This window comes from Schistocerca americana, chromosome 9 (assembly GCF_021461395.2).
Source record: "Schistocerca americana isolate TAMUIC-IGC-003095 chromosome 9, iqSchAmer2.1, whole genome shotgun sequence".
Classification (NCBI taxonomy): Eukaryota; Metazoa; Arthropoda; class Insecta; order Orthoptera; family Acrididae; genus Schistocerca; species Schistocerca americana.
Window position 1 is genome coordinate 121,846,510 of NC_060127.1, and position 19,253 is coordinate 121,865,762.

The following is a 19,253-nucleotide window of genomic DNA, read 5'->3' on the forward strand; positions in this document are numbered from 1 at the left end:
CTTTCGAGTTGATGGTTCAATACTGAATCTGGTACGAAATGCCCGCTGCACTACGATCTGTGACTCACTTTTCGCGAACTCAAGAACTTAGAAAACCTTGTGTTCCACAATCATCTCATTCACAACTGTCAGTGAAACGGAAAGACAACCATATTGCCGCGCGAACTCTACCAGCCGTTTCTGAAACCATCACCGCCCGCCCGCCGCCACCCGCCAAAAACTTTCAAACTTCCTCTTTTCATTGGTACATAGCTTGTTTATTTTGAATTTGTACTTGAATACATAAGAATTTTTGAAAATGAGTCCTTTAGAATAACCCTGTACTTTAATGTTCGAATAGAGTATTAGTGGTGGTGCTGCTTGCCTCAGTCACATTAGTTAAAAACAGAAGTGTAACGTTGCAAAGAGACATGAACTGGAACAGCAAGTAAGATCGGCACTTTCTCCAGAATCAAATGGTTCAAATGGCTCTGAGCACTACGGGACTTAACATCTGAGGTCATCAGTCCCCTAGAGCTTAGAACTACTTAAACCTAACTAACCTAAGGACATCACACACATCCATGCCTGAGGCAGAATTCGAACCTGAGACCGTAGCGATCGCCCGGTTCCAGACTGTAGCGCCTAGAGCCGCTCGGCCACTCCGGCCGTCTCTCCAGAATCACCTTGACCTTTTTGCCACATGGTGTAACCAATGTCTCTTTAAAAAAAATCCATCCAAGACCCAGGCAATCATTGTAGGTCGTACCAATCGCTCCTTCTGGCTCCTTGATTTTTCAATCTGTGCCCGTCCTGTCCGCCTCTCCCCCACCCTCTCCCACCTTGGACTCACCACTGTCACCTCACCTGGATCCATCTCCGCTCAATCCAATCCAAAGCCCACAACCGCCTCCATCTCCTTAAACTCCTCTGGAAGTTGAACCCCTCTAACATCCTCCACACCTACAAATCCTTAATCCGTCCCATCCTCTGTTATGCCAGTCCCATCTGGATATACGTCCCCCCCCCCACTCCCAAATTCTATAAGCCCTTCCATATCCTCTAGCGCCATGCACTCCTCCTCGTCTTCTATATACTTCACCCGTCCCCTGCACGGATCCTCTATGACCTGATTGCTTTCCCCTTCTGCTCCTTTTCCTCGAACATATCCAAGTCCTCTACACCACCACCCGACTTGATCCCCCCCATCCCCTGCTTGCTCCTCTCCTCTCCAACCCCCACCCTCTGCCGCCCCTTCACCGTTGTGTCCCCCCTACCCTCCACTTCTATGCCCTTCATCTCCTTTCCCAAGATGGCCTCTGGCAACTCCCCCTGCCGGATGATGCACTCTCTCCCTCCATTTATCCCTCCTGTCAACTCTGATCACCTCCCCCTCCCCCCCTCTGTCCTTTTCCCGAACTCCCTCCCCTCCTACCATCCTGCTTTTCCCCACCTACCCTTTCTTTGACTGCTTCCTCTCCTCCTTTTTCATTCCCCTCCACTGCTTCCCCCACTCCTTCTCGCATCCAACCTGCCTCCCCTTTTTCCCTGTCCCTGCATCGGCTCCCCCCCCCCTTTTGTTTGCTTTTCCTCTCCTCCACCCTTTCTTCCCCCTCATCTGTGTAGGTCTATAAGCAAAATTGGCGCATTTCGGGGACTGAAAATCAGCATTTCGAGATGTCTCTTCGCCCTCAGCGGGTGACTGTGTGGTGTGCAATGTCCAGCCACGGAATAATCGATATTTCTTGATGGCGTGGTGACTACTGAACAGTACGTGAAGTTTTTGGAAGATGATTTCATCCCTCTCATCCAAAGAGACCCTGATTTCGACAGGATGTGGTTCATGCAAGACGAAGCTAGACCCCATCGAAGCAGGAGAGTATCTGATGTCCTGGGGGAGCACTTTGAGGACCGCATTCTGGCTCCGGGGTACCAAAAGGTCGCCATGTTCTCTGAATCTGAACATATGCGACTCCTTTTTGTGGGGCTGTATTACAGACAAGGTGTACAGCAATAACCTCAGAGGCACTGCTGACCTAAAAACAGCCATTCAGGAGGTCATCGAGAGCATCGATGTTCCGATACTTCAGCGGGTCCTGCAGAATTTCGCTAATCGTTTGCGCCACATCATGGGCAATGATGGCATGCATATCGAAGTTGTCATAACCTAAAACCGATTATCTGTAGTGACGTTTACATGTGTGCACGCTCTAATATCTAATTTACTTTTTTTTCATGTAGTTCAATAATCGTCACGCTGTATGTATGACGTAAGCTACCGGTTTCAAACTGCACGTTCCCTGTCACGTGCTGATGGTTCACAAGAGATCCCTCACCACTATTCTTAATGCCCTCTTACCAAAATGTTTGTGCCTCTGTAGGCCACTTTATTTACCACTTTCCCATGTATAGCAGTAGCCAAGATCTTTGGGAAACGGGCATTAGCTGAGTGTACTTCTGACAATATGAGGTTTTGGATTCAACACATTTATCAAAGCATTAAAACAGTGGACGATAAGAACAGAATAAATGTCAGAGAAAACAAGTGTTATATTATGGTTTTACCAGTGTCTGAGTTTTCTGATTATGTTTCTCTATTGCTTACATTGAGCTGGGTGACTCAGTGGAATAATGGTCCAAATATTTGGGGTCTAATCTCTGGTCAGTCCTAGTAATTTTAGGAATGTTCTCCCCCTTCTTTCGCCTTTTTCAATGCCGAGCTGCACCGTGGTTTGGAATCCACCTCAAACAGTATGTCTCCCTATAACTGGTTGGGCAGTGGGGTACCACCTCACATGACTGTGTGTAGTAAAGCACTTTAATGTTCAAACCGAACTTCGCGTTGATGGTAGCTTTATCTCCACATTGTTGTGTTACGACCCTTGCAGGCCTGTTCCACAAAGCCATCGCACACAGTGGTGTGGCTGTGGGGGACGGCGTGTGCTCCGACCGCATGCGGGCTCGCTCCTTCGCGCTGGGCGCCCACCTGGGCCTCGAAACCGACAACTCTAAGCAGCTGTTGGACTTCCTGAGGAAACAGCCTGCGCAGCTGCTGATCGAGAACGCGATGTTTGGTCGCACTGAGGAGGTACGTCACCATATTCCGCAATAGGATCCTAAATACTGCCTGATTTTGAAGTGCTTCGTCACGTGTTTTGGCGCTGACGCTCAGCTGCTTCGCGGCTTCGATTAGAGTCGAAAGAGCTGCTAACAGCCAGACAACGTCAACGCGGAAGCGTCATATTGGGCAACGTCAAATGGGCAGAGTCAAATGGGACAGCGTCAGTTCAGCATGCGTCGTTAGGCGTAGTGTTAAACTGGACAGAGTTAAATGGTGCTACATCTCATGGGTCAAACGAGGCTGCATGAAATAGCGTCTAATCAGACAGCATTAAAGGAGGCAGCATCAAATAACGCACACTATATAGCTGAGCAGTTCCTGCTGTCAAAATTAATTACCTTCATCAATATCATGGATTAAAACTATTGCCCTTTACAATACCACAAGCCCTGAGGGAATGGGGTGGGAAGAGGAGAGCCTGCGGCTATCGAGCGTACGGGGTGCAGTCGTCTGCAAGTAGTTGCTCACGTCGGCACCAATGATGCCTGTCGCTTGGGTTCTGAGGCGATCCTCAGTTCGTACAGGCGGCTGGCGGATTTGGTGAAGACCGCTGGCCTCGCACGCGGGGTGCAAGCAGAGCTCTCTATTTGCAGCATCGTTCACAGAGTGGATCGGGGTCCTTTGGCTTGGAGCCGAGTGGAGGGTCTCAACCAGAGGCTTCGTCGACTCTGTGACGGTCTTGGCTGCAGATTTCTAGACTTGCGCTGTTGGGTGGGGAATTGTAGGACGCCCCTAGACAGGTCAGGGGTGCACTACACAAAGGAAACGGTTACTCGGATAGAAGAGTACTCGTGGCGTGCACATGGGTTTTTCTTAGGCTAGGCAGTAGTGCGAGGTGTCCTGATGAACACTCACCAGTCGACGTGCAGGCAGGGAAATCACAATGTGCTCAGTGTAAACGCACGTCAGCTATCAAGATATTAGCAGTAAATTTTCAGAGTGTTCGGAATAAAGTTCCTGAGTTTACTGCCCTCCAGGAAGCGTGTGGCACGCAAATTATTCTCGGGACTGAGACCTGGCTGAACTCTGAGATAGGAAGTTCTGAAATATTTAGTGAGGGTTGGAACGTGTATCAGAAAGACAGATTAGACACTGTAGGGGGTGGTGTCTTCATTGCAGTTGACAAAAATATTGTGTCTACTGAGGTCGAAGTAGAGTGTGATTGTGAAGTTATCTGGACACATTTAACAGGGCTAGGAGAAATAAAGTTAATTGTTGGGTGTTATTACCGGCCACCAGGTTCCACCGTGACAGTTCTAGAATCGCAGAAGTACCCGGATCATGCTATATTAGTCGGAGGCGACTTCAACCTACCTAATATAGACTGGGATACCTATGGATTCATTACAGGTGGTACAGACAAGCCGTCGTGTGAATTACTTTTGAACACATTATCCGAAAACTGTCTTGAGCAGCTAAACCGACAGCCAACGCGTAATGAAAATATTTTAGATCTGGTAGCCTCGAACAGACCAGACCTCATCGACGGTGTCAGTGTTGAGAAAGGGATTAGTGGTCATTATGATGTCATTAGGACTATGGTTACGAAAGTTAAAAAGTCGGTCAAGAAGGCTAGGAGAGTATTCTTACTGGAAAGAGCAGATAAGTAGTTGTTAGCATCCCACTTAGTAAATGAATAGACTTCATTTACTTCCAGTACGATGGACGTGGAAGAATTATGGGCAAATTTTAAACACATTGTATATCACGCATTGGACAAGTATGTGCCGAAAAAGTGGGTTACGGACGGAAGACCCACCGTGATTTAACAGCGCAAATCGGAGAATGCTCAGGAAGCAAAGACAGTTGCAGTACAAGAGAGATCGGGAGAATGAGGACAGGCAAAATTTAGTAGAGATTCGTGGTGCTGTAAAAAGAGCGATGCGCGAAGCTTCAACCACTACCACCGCCATACCTTAGCAAAAGATCTTGCTGAAAACCCAAGGAAATTCTGGTCTTACGTAAAATCAGTAAGCGGGTCGAAGGCTTCCATCCAGTCACTCACTGATCAGTCTGGCGTGGCAACGGAAGGCAGCAAAACGAAAGCTGAAGTTTTAAATTTAGCATTTGAGAAATCTTTCACGCAGGAGGATCGTACAAACATACCACCGTTTGAATCTCGTACAGATTCCCGAATGGAGGACTTTGTGATAGACAACCCTGGGGCTGTGAAGCAGCTGAATGGGTTGAAAATAAATAAATCGCCAGGTCCTGATAGGATTCCAATTCCGTTTTACAGAGAGTACCCTACTGCATTGACTCCTTACTTAGCTTGCATTTATCGCGAATCTCTTGCCCAACGTAAAGTCCCGAGCGGCTGGAGAAAAGCGCAGGTGACGCCTGTATATAAGAAGGGTAGAAGGACGGATCCTCAAAATTACAGACCAATATCCTTAACATCGGTTTGTTGCAGGATTCTCGAACATATTCTCAGTTCGAATATAATGAATTTCCTTGAGACAGAGAAGTTGATGTCCATGCATCAGCACGGCTTTAGAAAGCATCGCTCCTGCGAAACGCAACTCGCCCTTTTTTCACATGATATCTTGCGAACCATGGATGCCATATTCCTTGACTTCCGGAAAGCGTTTGACGCGGTGCCCCACTGCAGACTCCTAGCTAAGGTACGTGCATATGCGATTGGTTCCCAAATATGTGAGTGGCTCGAAGACTTCTTAAGTAATAGAACCCAGTACGTTGTCCTCAATGGTGAGTGTTCATCGATGAGGGTATCATCTGGAGTGCCCCAGGGAAGTTAGGTAGGTCCGCTGTTGTTTTCCATCTACATAAATGATCTCTTGGATAGGGCGGATAGCAATGTGCGGCTGTTTGCTGATGATGCTGTGGTGTACGGGAAGGTGTCGTCGTTGAGTGACTGTAGAAGGATAGAAGATGACTTGGACAGGATTTGTGATTGGCGTAAAGAATGGCAGCTAACTCTAAATATAGATAAATGTAAATTAATGCAGATGAATAGGAAAAAGAATCCCGTAATGTTTGAATACTCCATTAGTAGTGTAGCGCTTGACACAGTCACGTCGATTTAATATTTGGTCGTAACATTGCAGAGCGATATGAAGTGGGACAAGCATGTAATGGTAGTTGTGGGGAAGGCAGATAGTCGTCTTCGGTTCATTGGTAGAATTTTGGGAAGATGTGGTTCATCTGTAAAGGAGGCCGCTTATAACACACTAATACGACCTATTATTGAGTACTGCTCGAGCGTTTGTGATCCCTATCAGATCGGATTGTGGGAGGACATAGAAGCAATTCAGAGGCGGGCTGTTAGATTTGTTACTGGTAGGTTTGATCATCAGGCGAGTGTTACGGAAATGCTTCAGGAACTCGGGTGGGAGTCTGTAGAGGAAAGGAGGCGTTCTTTTCGTGAATCGCTACTGAGTAAATTTAGAGAACCAGCATTTGAGGCTGACTGCAGTACAATTTTACTGCCGCCAACTTATATTTCGCGGAAAGACTCCAAAGATTAGATAAAAGAGATTAGGGCTCGTACAGATGCAAATAGGCAGTCATTTTTCCCTCGTTCTGTCTGGGAGTGGAACAGGTAGAGAAGATGCTAGTTGTGGTACCAGTTACCCTCCGCCACGCACCGTATGGTGGATTGCGGAGTATGTATGTAGATGTAGATGTAGGGTTGAAGAGATGTAAAGCAGTCAGAATGTTTCGGCTTGTTAAGTCATCTTAAAATAAAATAATTCCAGTGACTTAAGTAGCTGATGTGACTGTATATTTTCAGACATTATTAAATTGCTACATGAATATGAGGCACTTGTCACTGAGTACCACATTTCCTAGAAGTTTTAATACCTGTCACTATTAACGAACAGTGAAATGATCTTATATTGGCTTAAAGTGAAGGGTGCGGATCATAAGCTGTTACAACTCTGTACTGACCACACCACAGTTTTAGCTGGCGATCGATACTAATTTTCCTCTGGGTTTATTCAGTGACTCCGTCTTCCACCACATGTTGAATAAGATCCCTCCATTTCATTACACATTTTTATAACGTCTGTAGCTGATATGCTTAACATCTTTTCGGGTGTTAGGTCGCATCGACATTAAACACTAAAATGTAGTAGATAAAAAATATTCGGTTGGTCGCGTGGACTGACAACGTGTTAGAAGAAGAAACAGGAGTCGATATATAAGAGACAGAATTTAAAACAACTTCAGAAGACCTAATATTAAATAAGGGACGGACAACATTCCATCGGAGTTTCTACAATCATTGGGGGAAGGAAGTAGCAACAGAACCACTATTCACGTTTGTGTGTAGAATGTATGAGTCTGGCAACATATCATCCGATTTTCGGAAAAACATCATCCACACAATTCCGAAGATCGCATGCGCCGACAAGTGCAAGAATTACGACACAAGCAGCTTAACAGCTCATGCATCCAAGTTGCTGACAAGAATAATATACAAAAGAATGGAAAAGAAAACTGAGTCGCCCAGTTGCAAGACCTGCGAAACGAAAAAAAAATTAGGAAATCATAAAAAATGTGGGCAGTATGATTTCTACAAGATAAACGAAATATTCTATTTTTAAAAAATTGGGAAAAACTCTTTTCGCAAGTGCAGTAATCTGTACAATCTCAGACTGACTGTATTTTTGAAATTTTTATACAAAATTTCCGAATAGCAGTTTTGCAACCGTAGGACCATTTCAGTATATTTTGCAACCATTGTAATATTGCTTTGATGCGCATTCTAGTATCGTAGCTATGCAAATTTTTTAAATGAAATTAATATGTGAATAAACAATTAAATAAATACTAAAGATTAAATAAATAATATTTTTTAGCAAAACCTCAGTGCTCAAAGTGCCATTTGAATTTGCTAAGGTTTTTAAGGAATCAAACGAAATAGTAAAGGAAAGCAGGGTAAGTCTATTAGATTTATTGAAGGAAAACACAATGGACTCAATTACGAAAACAACAATTTGAAAAATAGAACAAAAACATACGTATCATAAAAGAAACACATCGAATCTGACAGTTGTCTACAGAAATCGTCTACTATCACTGCGAGTAAAAAAGGCCCAACAAAAGCACCAAAGAATAGTTGAAAAGATAAGTTTACAACATTTCCGTTACCTCCGCAAGTAATTCGAAAGTCTCCTATCTTTTCTTAGGACTTGTACTTCTTATTGACCTTGAAAGACTGCAACATAAAATTTAAGTTTATCGTGTTGTTACCAGCTATCACCATAACGCTTAAGTAGCTAAGCTTTTGCATCCTTTACTTTAGCATCTTCATTACTGCACGTTTCAGGACAAGAACAGGCCTTTCGGGATCTTTCAACGACTTTCTTTTTTTGAGGATGCTTTCTGGTTCTTGGATCTCCAAGTTATAAAACTGTTTCTCTTGTATAAGACAAATCTTTTTGTTCTTGCTTTTGGTTACACATATCCTTTTAGCTTATTGAAAGACGAAGTGCCATCTACCTGTTTCTTTCAGCACATGAGCTGTGATTGCTTTCCAGTCCCTCACATCGCAATCGTCTCCTAAGCAAACAAGTTAAATATATCCGTCAGGGTTTTCGATAACTTTCCCCTCTGTCTGGGGGGGGGGGGGGGGGGGGAAGAAAAGAATGGCCTACAATGGGGAACCACATTTCAATCTTTTCCACAGCAGGGAGCACCCTGTTCAAAAACCAGTGCATTATCATTCCGATAATGGTTTTGTTCTTGTTCTGACCTCCACAGTCATCAGCGAACAAACGAACCTTTTTCATAATGTCGAGTTTTGATACGCCCAATGTATGGTGCACAGCAAACGCTATCAGGTTTGTACCCTTTTCGTAGTCCCTCTCAAATGACACATACGAGTAAACGTTTTCCGCAGTCTGGGGAGCATGAGAATTGCCAATGCAAACTGTGGAGGTATACAGGTACACCTGCCTTGAGAAGTAAGCGGCCAGATCAGGCAGTTTTAGAAGAGGCGCGTTCTTTTGCCGTCATAGGCAATAGCGACTACTCCTTCTTCGTCTTCTTCTGACAAGTCATAAGAAACAGTGGCTTTTTCCTCGTGAACGACGAGCTCCGATTTTAGTTTCTAATGTGTTTCTTTACTTTTACTTGTAGAATAACATTAACAGTATTTGCATATCTTCGTGAATCACCCCGTATAATGACAGTTGATTCTGCACAACGACTCTGATAACAGCCAGACGTTAGTGGCTTTGGAATGTGAACCGCAAACGTTTGATTACGAGGCGACAGGTCAACTGAATCGCCCACCGGAAAACACGTCTGGCATGTCATACACGGCATTAGTGACAGTACGAGTGTCATATGATAGGATCTAATTTGTATGCGTGAGATATGCCTCCTTGCCCAATTTAGGTGTTCGTATGAAAGTGAATGTGATCAGTCCCAAGTAAATAATGAAAACATAACAGTTTGTCATATAACCTGGAACAAATGAACGCAACACTTTCACAGTAACACAGTTTCTCTGTACTTTGCCAAAACAAACGGTTTTGAAGCTGCGTTACGTTTTGGAAGTGTTGACTGTTGATTTCCTTCGTTGTAACGTAGTTCATACTCGTTTATTTGTTGTTGTGATATCTGTGAGAGGTGTATGCTGTATTTCGCCACGCTCTCACTGTTCAACACATTTACTTATGACAGTAACGTATCCCTACCATGAACTGTTCAACACATTTACTTATGACAGTAACGTATCCCTACCATGACTCAATTTCGTAATCAGCCTAAAATATGACAACTGCCAAGACTACACAAGGAGGACGAACATTGCAATGACCTGACGGACAGTTCATATGGTTCAAATGGCTCTAAGCACTATGGCACTTAACATCTGAGGTGATCAATCCCCTAGACTTAGAACTACTGAAACCTCACTAACCTAAGGACATCACACACATCCACGCCCGAGGCAAGATTCGAACCTGCGACCGTAGCAGCAGCGCGGTTCCAGACTGAAGCGCCTAGAACCGCTCGGTCAAAGCTGCCGGCGACAGTTCATTAAGTTGCGAAAAATATAAATAGCACCAAGATGTTTAGAACCCAGCTAACCCACTTCACAGTCCGACACCGTGACCACATAACCACAACGCTATGGCTCTCACGTTCTACTCAGTGTAGCACTTGTTGACCTTGGGCGTTCGCTGGTTCTATTTTGCCTTTTTTGTACAGATCAGTGCAATTTGTTTTCATGCTTGATCTGTGTTCAGTTTTTGACGGGCTATCCACTAAGTCATCTTACCACTAAATCTGAGAGGGGTGCGAGAGGAAGGTTCCCTCGTAAGCACTGTAGCACAAAACAGGATCTCTTGCCGTTCCATTGCGTATGGTGTGTGGGACAACCTTTTGCGCACTGCAGTTAGTCTATTGTAGTTTTTGTAGTCCCTGCGGAAGAGGTACGTAGCAGACAGTTTGTAGATTCTTCACTTACTATGGGCTCTTGAAACTTGGTTAGTATGCTTTTGCAGGATAACTGACGACTGTATTCAAACATCTATCATTTCAAGTTTTTCAGCATCGCAGTGATGGTCGCCCCAGAGTGGAACAAACCTGTATTCCTGCTGCACTTAGACTGAGGTGACGAAATTCGGGGGGGGGGGGGGGGGGGACGGGACGGGACGGGACCCTCTAATATAGTGTCGAACCTGCTTTTGCTGGACGTAGTGCAACAGCTAAATGTGTCATGGAGTCAAAGTCGTTGGAAGTCCCCTACAGAAATACTGAGCTATGCTGTCTCTATAGCTGTCCATAAGTGTGAAAGTGTTGCCTGTGCATGATTTTGTGCACGAACCGACTACTTGATTATGTCCCAAAAATCTTCGATGAGATCCATGTCACGCAATTCCATACCAGGCAGTCTGGGTGACCAAATGATTTGCTCGAATTGTTCAGAATGTTCTTCAAACCAATCACGAACAACTGTAGCTGGGTGACATGGTGCACAACTTCCATAAAAATTCCACACTTGTCTGGGAACATGAAGTCCATCAATGAATGCAAATGGACTTCAAGCAGCCAGACGTTACCATTTCCAGTCAATGATTGGTTCAGTTCGACCAGAGGACCCAGTCCATTTCATGTGAACAGAACCCACACCATTATGAAGCCACCACTATGCATTGTTAACAACTTGGGTCCATGACATCGTGTAACCAGTGCCACATTCGGACCTAGCCATCAGCGCTTAATAACTAAAATCGGGACTCGTCTACCCAGCCACGGTTTTCCAGTCGTCTAGGGTTCAGCTGATAGGGTCACAAGCCCAAGAGAGGAACTGCAGGAAATGTTGTGCTATTAGCAAAGCCACCCGTGCAGTCGTCTGCTGCAATAGCCGGTTAACGTCAGATTTCGCCGCACTGTTCTGACGGATACGTTCGTAGTACTTCCCATATTGATTTCTGCGGTTATTTGCCGCTGTGGCCGAGCGGTTCTAGGGGCTTCAGTCCGGAACCGCGCTGCTGCTACGGTCGCAGATTCGAATCTTGCCTCGGGCATGGATGTGTGTGATGTCCTTAGGTTACTTAGTTTTAAGTAGTTCTAAGTCTAGGGGACATGACCTCAGATGTTAAGTCCCATGGTGCTCAGAGCCATTTGAAACATTTTGCGGTTATTTCACGCAGTGTGGCTTGTCTGTTAGCACTGACAACTCTGCACAAACGCCACTTCCTCGGTCGTTAAGTGAAAGCCGTCGGCCATTGCATTGTCGGTGGGGAGTGGAAATGCCTGAAATTTGGCATTCTCCACGAGTTCTTAACACTATCACAGAATCTTGAATTCCCTAACGATTTCCGAAACAAAATGTCCCATGCATCTAGCTGCAACAACAGTTCTGAGTTCAGTGTCTGTCAATTCCCATCATGCAGTCATAATACCGTCTGACGCCTTTCATATGATTCACTTGAGTAGAAATGACAACTCCGCCAGTGCAATGCCCTTTTATGCCTTGTGTACCCGATACTACCGCCATCTGTATATGTGCATATCGCCATCCCATTACTTGTCACCTCAGTGTATTCGTTATCGTTGAATAAGCCTGTTATTTCAGTTTAGCATGAGCCTCACAAAAATGGTAATATTTTCTAAATGGATGTGTAAGTGATACATATGTCTCAGTATGCCAGTAAAGAACTGAAATTGGCCACTTGTGATTGAACATTTGTCACCATTCAATTTCATATCGGTACAAATTATTACACCTATATATTTATATGAGTTCACTAATTGTAATTAATATTGATTGTATGGCAATATTGGTCAGGAGACTCTGCCTATAGCTATTTGATTGCCTGGTGCAATGATTTATGAATCATTGATATTGTAGTGAGGTAGTGGTACTTTCTGGTGTTTCATTAAACGCACAGTTTCAGTTTTCTGTACATTTAAGTTGCCAATTTGTGCACAATCATAAAAACTTATCAAGATCTGCACAGATATTTAAGCAGCTTTATTCAGATAGTGCTTGTTTGTAGATAACAGCATCATCTACATAAAACTGCTAGGGGTACCTACATCTACATCTACATTTATACTCCCCAAGCCACCAAACGGTGTGTGATGGAGGGCACTTTACGTGCCACTGTCATTACCTTCCTTTCCTGTTCCACTCGCGTATGGTTCACGGGAAGAACGACTGCCGGATAGCCTCCGTGCGCCCTCGAATCTCTCTAATTTTACATTCGTGGTCTCCTCGGGAGGTATAAGTAGGGGGAAGCAATATATTCGATACCTCATCCAGAAACGCACCCTCTCGAAACCTGGACAGCAAGCTACACCTCGATGCAGAGCGCCTCTCTTGCAGATTCTGCCACTTGAGTTTGCTAAACATCTCCGTAACGCTATCACGGTTACCAAATAACCCTGGGACGAAACGCGCCGGTCTTCTTTGAATCTTCTCTGTCTCCTCCGTCAAACCGACCTGATACGGATCCCACACTGATGAGCTATACTCAAGTATAGGCCGAACGAGTGTTTTGTAAGCCACCTCCTTTGTTGATGGACTAAATTTTCTAAGGACTCTCCCAATTAATTTCGACCTGGCACTCGCCTTACCAACAATTAATTTTATATGATCATTCCACTTCAAATCGTTCCGCACGCATACTCCCAGATATTTTACAGAAGTAACTGCTACCAGTGTTTGTTCCGCTATCATATAATCATACAATAAAGGATCCATCTTTCTATGTATTCGCAATACATTACATTTGTCTATGTTAAGGGTCAGTTGCCACTCCCTGCACCAAGTGCCTATCCGCTGCCGATCTTCCTGCGTTTCGCTGCAATTTTCTAATGCTGCAACTTCTCTGTATACTACAGCATCATCCGCGAAAAGCCGCATGGAACTTCCGACACTTATCTACTAGGTCATTTATATATATTGTGAAAAGCAATGGTCCCATAACACTCCCCTGTGGCACTCCAGAGGTTACTTTAACGTCTGTAGACGTCAGTCCATTGAGAACAACATGCTGTGTTCTGTTTGCTAAAAACTCATCAATCCAGCCACGCAGCTGGTCTGATATTCAATAGCCTCTTACTTTGTGTATCAGGCGACAGTGCAGAACTGTATCGAACGCCTTCCGGAAGTCAAGGAAAATGGCATCTACCTGGGAGCCTGTATCTAATATTTTCTGGGTCTCATGAACAAATAAAGCGAATGGGGTCTTACACGATCGCTGTTTCCGGAATCCATGTTGATTCCTACAGAGTAGATTCTGGCTTTCCAGAAACGACATGATACGTGAGCAAAAAACATGTTCTAAAATTCTACAACAGATCGACGTCAGAGATATAGGTCTATAGTTTTGCGCATCTGCTCGACGACCCTTCTTGAAGACTGGGAATGAATGTATGCAGGAGAGCTTCTACAATGTTCGGAAAGTGGGCGAGAGGTACTGACACAAGTGAAGCTGCACTTATATCTCTAAACCCATGCCTGGATGGTTCAGTCATTAACAGCAACATTCATGAAAGGTGAGGTTTTTGGTGCGAGTCCCAGTTCGGTGCGCCGTTTTGATCTAGATGGGAATTTCAAACAAGTGTACACACCACTACAAAGTGTCAGATTCACTCAGATAATCACTTTAAGTCTGCCTTATCAAAGGATCTCTGGCGAGGAACTTATCACCTGCCTTGCTGAAAGCAGCATTTACACAAAAAAGCGCGCATTAGAAAACATTTCCATTACTGGATACCGTAATCGAATAGTAAGGAGCCACCAGGCAGCCAAGAGACTGCCCATGCCTGGACTGGGCTGTACGTATTTATCCCTGCTCAGACTGTGCTGAAACATGTTTGTTGCAGGACAAGGCCCGCAGTGTGCTGTTCCCCTTTGTGGGCACTACAGTGGAGCCAGCTGACGCCGAAGGTGGGGCATTCATCCCGAGGGACCCCGCACAGCTGCTGCACTCTGGGGACTTCCAGCATGTGCCCTTCATCACGGGGGTCTGCACCTACGAGGGATCCCTCTTTGTCGGAGGTCAGTGCCTGCAGTGGTGACTTCATGGCAGAATCTCACCAGTCAGGCTATTGTCACAACCTGCTTTAGTAGACTGTCTTCACTCATACCTTGTTGAGAACTGTCTGTCCATTAATGTCCAGTTCTAGTTGTGGGAGAGCACTGCTAATTTGGCGATTGCATAACACAGTGAAACTATGGCCCCTAGCCGTTTGATCAGGAGCAAACCATTGTAGTCTGTGATTGCTTTTGGAATATACCAGTGTTGTATTTTGTGTTTTCATAAACAATGTTCTTGCTTTAAATTTTTTAAATCTGATATTAAGAAAACAAAGAAACCTCAGAAATTGGCAGTGTACTTTGTTTACTGTTAGTGTTTATAGAAAGGATGTTGTGGAAAGAAAAATGGAAATTTAAAGTATGATTCTTTACAGTTTTCATAAACGTGTAACTCAACAAGAGTGCCCTCAATTATTTTCTTCAACTGTTTGTAATCGTCTACAGAGGAAAACTGTTTACCACTGGACTGGAAAATTTTGATGTCTTCATGTTTCCATCAGCGATCAATTTCGTGAAGGTGACCAAAATCGGTTCTAATCCCAAACGCAACATGGCTGCAGAGCATTGGCTTGTGACTCACTGTGAGACACGGCCATCGTTAAGTGTATTGAAGACTGTGCTACATTCTATTTTGCAAAACAGTTTATAATACTGGAATAAGTTAAAGAAGATCCCTGACGGCTGCAGTCGGTTTGATGTAACTGCTTTGCATGTTGCTTCAACGAATAATGTAATGGAATTTTGTTTATATCTCTAAGGCAACATCTCGTGCCTGATGCCTTTAGCATTCTGTACTTGGAAGTTGGCAACAGTGCTGCCAGCAGTCAGGGACCCTCTTTCGCCAACTTTACCATAACTGATGATGAAATCTCTTTCCAGTGAATTCTGCACAATTTAATTGATGCTCGAAATCAGGCTACTGTCAGCTGATGCAAGGAAGTGCTCAAAAAACACGTCTAAGTAAATTCAAAATTCGTATAGATCATTTTAACCTGAAGTGAACACTAGGATTTATTCACACATACCGGAAAATAAACATAAATCGAATGTTTCAGTCTACCTGCGTTAAACCACAAAATTAATTATGTGATGGAGAAGATCTCTTTACCCAGGCGTACTTGACTTATTACCAAATGGATATTTGTTGTTCCTTATGTCAACAAAAAATTCGTGGAAAGTGATTTCAAAACACCACAAGCAGCTGCTAAATGTTTCTAAAATCGTTTTTTCGGAGTATCAATGTCACAAAGAATTAAATGTTTCCAGAAATGGTTCGAATACAAGCAAAAAGTACATACAATACAAAGGTGAATATTTTGTGAAATTCAGATACAATGTGGACCAAAGACGGAATTTTTCTTTTATTGTTTTTGTAAGAACTTAAAAGTCAGCACGTTTATTGGATGCGAGCATGATGGTGTGATTTGTGTGACACAGTAGTAAATTTCGTGTATGGTGTTGCTTCCGAAACATATGCACCCTCGTGGGGATACTGTATTGAGAATGTAGCATAGTGAAAATATCTATTTTCAACAACAAAACAAAGCGAAAACTTGCCCTCGAGAAAGAATATTTCGCACTACAAAAGACCATAACGAAAGAAACAATATGTTAAATGACAAAAAGCAATAGCAGAAGGACATCATTCACTAATTCATCAGTTACTACAAAAAGCAATGAAGAAACGTCCCTTACCACTCACGTTCCCTCTATCCTCACCCCAATAACGACCCTACAGCTACTACGATCCTTCAGTCAGCCCTGTAGCATATATGTAAGACCACGTGCAGTGTGCTACATGATAGGTCACACGCAGCGAAATGTTTAAATGTGACCTATTAACTGATATTAAATGCACGTAGTACATGCGGGAGAAAGCGTGGTTACATGAAAAGGATATTTATAAATGTAAGTTTATAGGAACACAACTACAAAATTTCTGAAAAGTTAAATAATTCAAATGTGCTGCCAAGAATCACTACAGCTCTCCTATCAAAATGTGTATAATAAAATAAGTTTCTTTATATTATAAACTTCAACTGATATCTACCATGAGTAGGTGTAACATATTTAGTAGAAACAAGTACGACAGTCAACAGCAAAAGACAAAAATCTTTCCCTTGGATCACATTTCACCATAAAGCTCTCTTCTTAAAAAAAATTTCAGAAAAGCCTTATTTGCTGTCGTCTTCATACATTTTATATCATCTTCAGCTTTTTACATCAATTATTTTCCTGCTCATAAAGCAAAACTCGCATTTTAGATTCATATTTCCAAATCATATTCCCTCAGCATTGCTTGATTCTGTTTTATTTACTGCACTACCCCTGCTTTAAATTTGTTCATGTTCGTTGTTTAACCACTTTCCAACACATGTTCCATATCACAGCAGTGTACGATAGAGGTATAAACGTGGTAAACCTAATGTTTTGGGCTACATAAGATGGAGAACACCGGCTTTAAGTTTGTAATAACAACTCCCTTCTGTTTTTACCTCCACGAATAGGACTAGCGACTTACAGAGATACCAGCAAGATGTACGTCTGTGAACTCCATACACAGGTCTGATTACTTTCTTTTGGGCAGTGAATACTTTTTGCCTAAGCGTGGTTACCCCACAATAGTATCCCACAAGACATAAATAAATGAAAATACGTGGAATATATTAACTTACTGACTTCTGTGTCCCAAACGTTAGGAGTTACTCATATCGCAATAGTAGCCGCACACAAACGTTTAGTAGACCTGCTAAATGTTTTTTTTTTTTTTTTTAGTTTAAGTTTTCAACAATATGTACACATAGGAAGTTACAATTTTCTACCCTGTTTACTAGTTCTTGTTGGTTAACGAGGTCAGTAGGAAGCGCCATATTTTTGACAGTACGAAACTGAATGTACTGCGTTTTTGTTCAAGGTTTAAAGCTATCCCATTTGTGACACAACTTGCTAGGGAGCAACATTGTTTAAGGGGAGTGCTGCAGGTTTAGTAGGACGTAGAAAGACCGCATAACCGTCGCTCATGTAATATTCTGGCGATGTTCACTAGTCGAATACGTAACAAGCATTGCCTAAGGTTGAAGGGGTGATCACCGAGAGAAATAATAATCCTATCCGAACGTTTGTCCTCAAAGCCAGAAAAATACCTGCAAATACTCCTACCTACAAGTACTTACACATACTTCTGAAGCTATTTACATTTTCGTGTGCTGTTTTTTTTTATTAGCATTAAGTGAGGTTCGTATGTAATGACTCGTTGCAAGAAAGACATTCTCTGAATTGCAGAAGTTAGCTCTATTACGGTGGTACCGACAATCATTTTTTCAACACGCTATTCACGAATGACGTAAGTGTTATTGTGAAAGGAGTGGAGCTTAAAATAAGTGGTGTAGCTAATGCAGTATTTAATAACATCAGCTCGTGGCTTCAGAGAACAGTTTAATTGTATCAACATGCAATGTATACAGCATCTGGAAAATGTTGTTGTTGTGGTCTTCTGTCCAAAGAATGATTTGATGCAGCTCTCCATGCTACTCTGTCCTGTGCAAGCCCCCTCAACTCCGAGTAACTACTGCAACCTGCATCCCTCTGAATCTGCATAGCGTATGCATCACTTAGTCTCTCTCTATGATTTTTACCCTCCATGTACAACTCCAGTACTGAACTGATGATCCCTTAATGCCTCAGAACGTGTCCTATCAACCGATCCCTTCTTCTAGTCAAGTTGTGCCACAAATTCCTCTTCTCCCCAGTTCTATTCAGTACCTCCTCATTAGTTATGAGATCTAACCCTCTAATCTTCAGCATTTTTCTGTAGCACCTCATTTCGAAAGCTTCAATTCTCTTCTTGTCTAAACTATTTATCGTCCATGTTTCGCTTCCACCCAGGGTTACACTCCATAGAAATACTTTCAGAAAAGACTTCTTGACACTTAAATCTACCCTTGATGTTAGCAACTTTCTCTTCTCCAGAAACGCTTTCCTTGCCATCGCTAGTCTACATTTTATATACTCGCTACTTCGACCTTCCTCAATTATTTTGGTGCCAAACAGCAAAACTCATCTACTACTTTGTCTCATTTCATAATCTAATTCCTTCAACATCTATTGATTTAATTCCACTCTATCAATTATCCTAGTTTTGCACTTCCTGTAAATCTCATTTTTCAGACTTTTGTATTCCTTTTAGCGTGCTTCATTTACTGCACTTTTCAATTTTCTGCTATCATCATTTACATTCAGTATTTCTTTTGTTACCCAAGGATTTCTATTAGCCCTCGTGTTTTTACGTATTTGATCCTCTGCTGCCTTCACTATTTCGTCTCTCAAAGCCACCCATCTTCTTCTACTGTATTACTTTCCCCTGTTCTTATCAATCGTTCCCTAACGATCACTCTGAAACTCTGTATAACCTCTAATTCTTTCAGTTTATTCAGGTCCTCTCTCGTCTTATTCCTTTGTGTGGTTTCTTCAATTTTAATCTACAGTTCATAATCAATACATTGCGGACAAAGTTCACATCTGCCCTAAAAATGACTTACAACTTAAAACGTGGTTCCTAAATCTCTGTCTTACCATTATATAATCAATCTGAAACCTTCCGGTGTCTCCAGATCTCTTTCACAT

The 19,253-nt window shown here is 43.0% G+C and overlaps 1 protein-coding gene across 1 annotated transcript in view; it reads left to right on the forward strand.

Moving 5' to 3' along the window:
- Positions 1–19,253, forward strand: part of LOC124551111 (esterase FE4-like) — a 182,445-nt gene that overhangs the window by 62,516 nt on the left and 100,676 nt on the right. The window contains exons 5-6 of the mRNA XM_047126050.1: positions 2,868–3,067; positions 14,417–14,591. Coding sequence (XP_046982006.1) covers positions 2,868–3,067; positions 14,417–14,591 — 375 coding nt within the window. The remainder of the gene's footprint in view (positions 1–2,867; positions 3,068–14,416; positions 14,592–19,253) is intronic.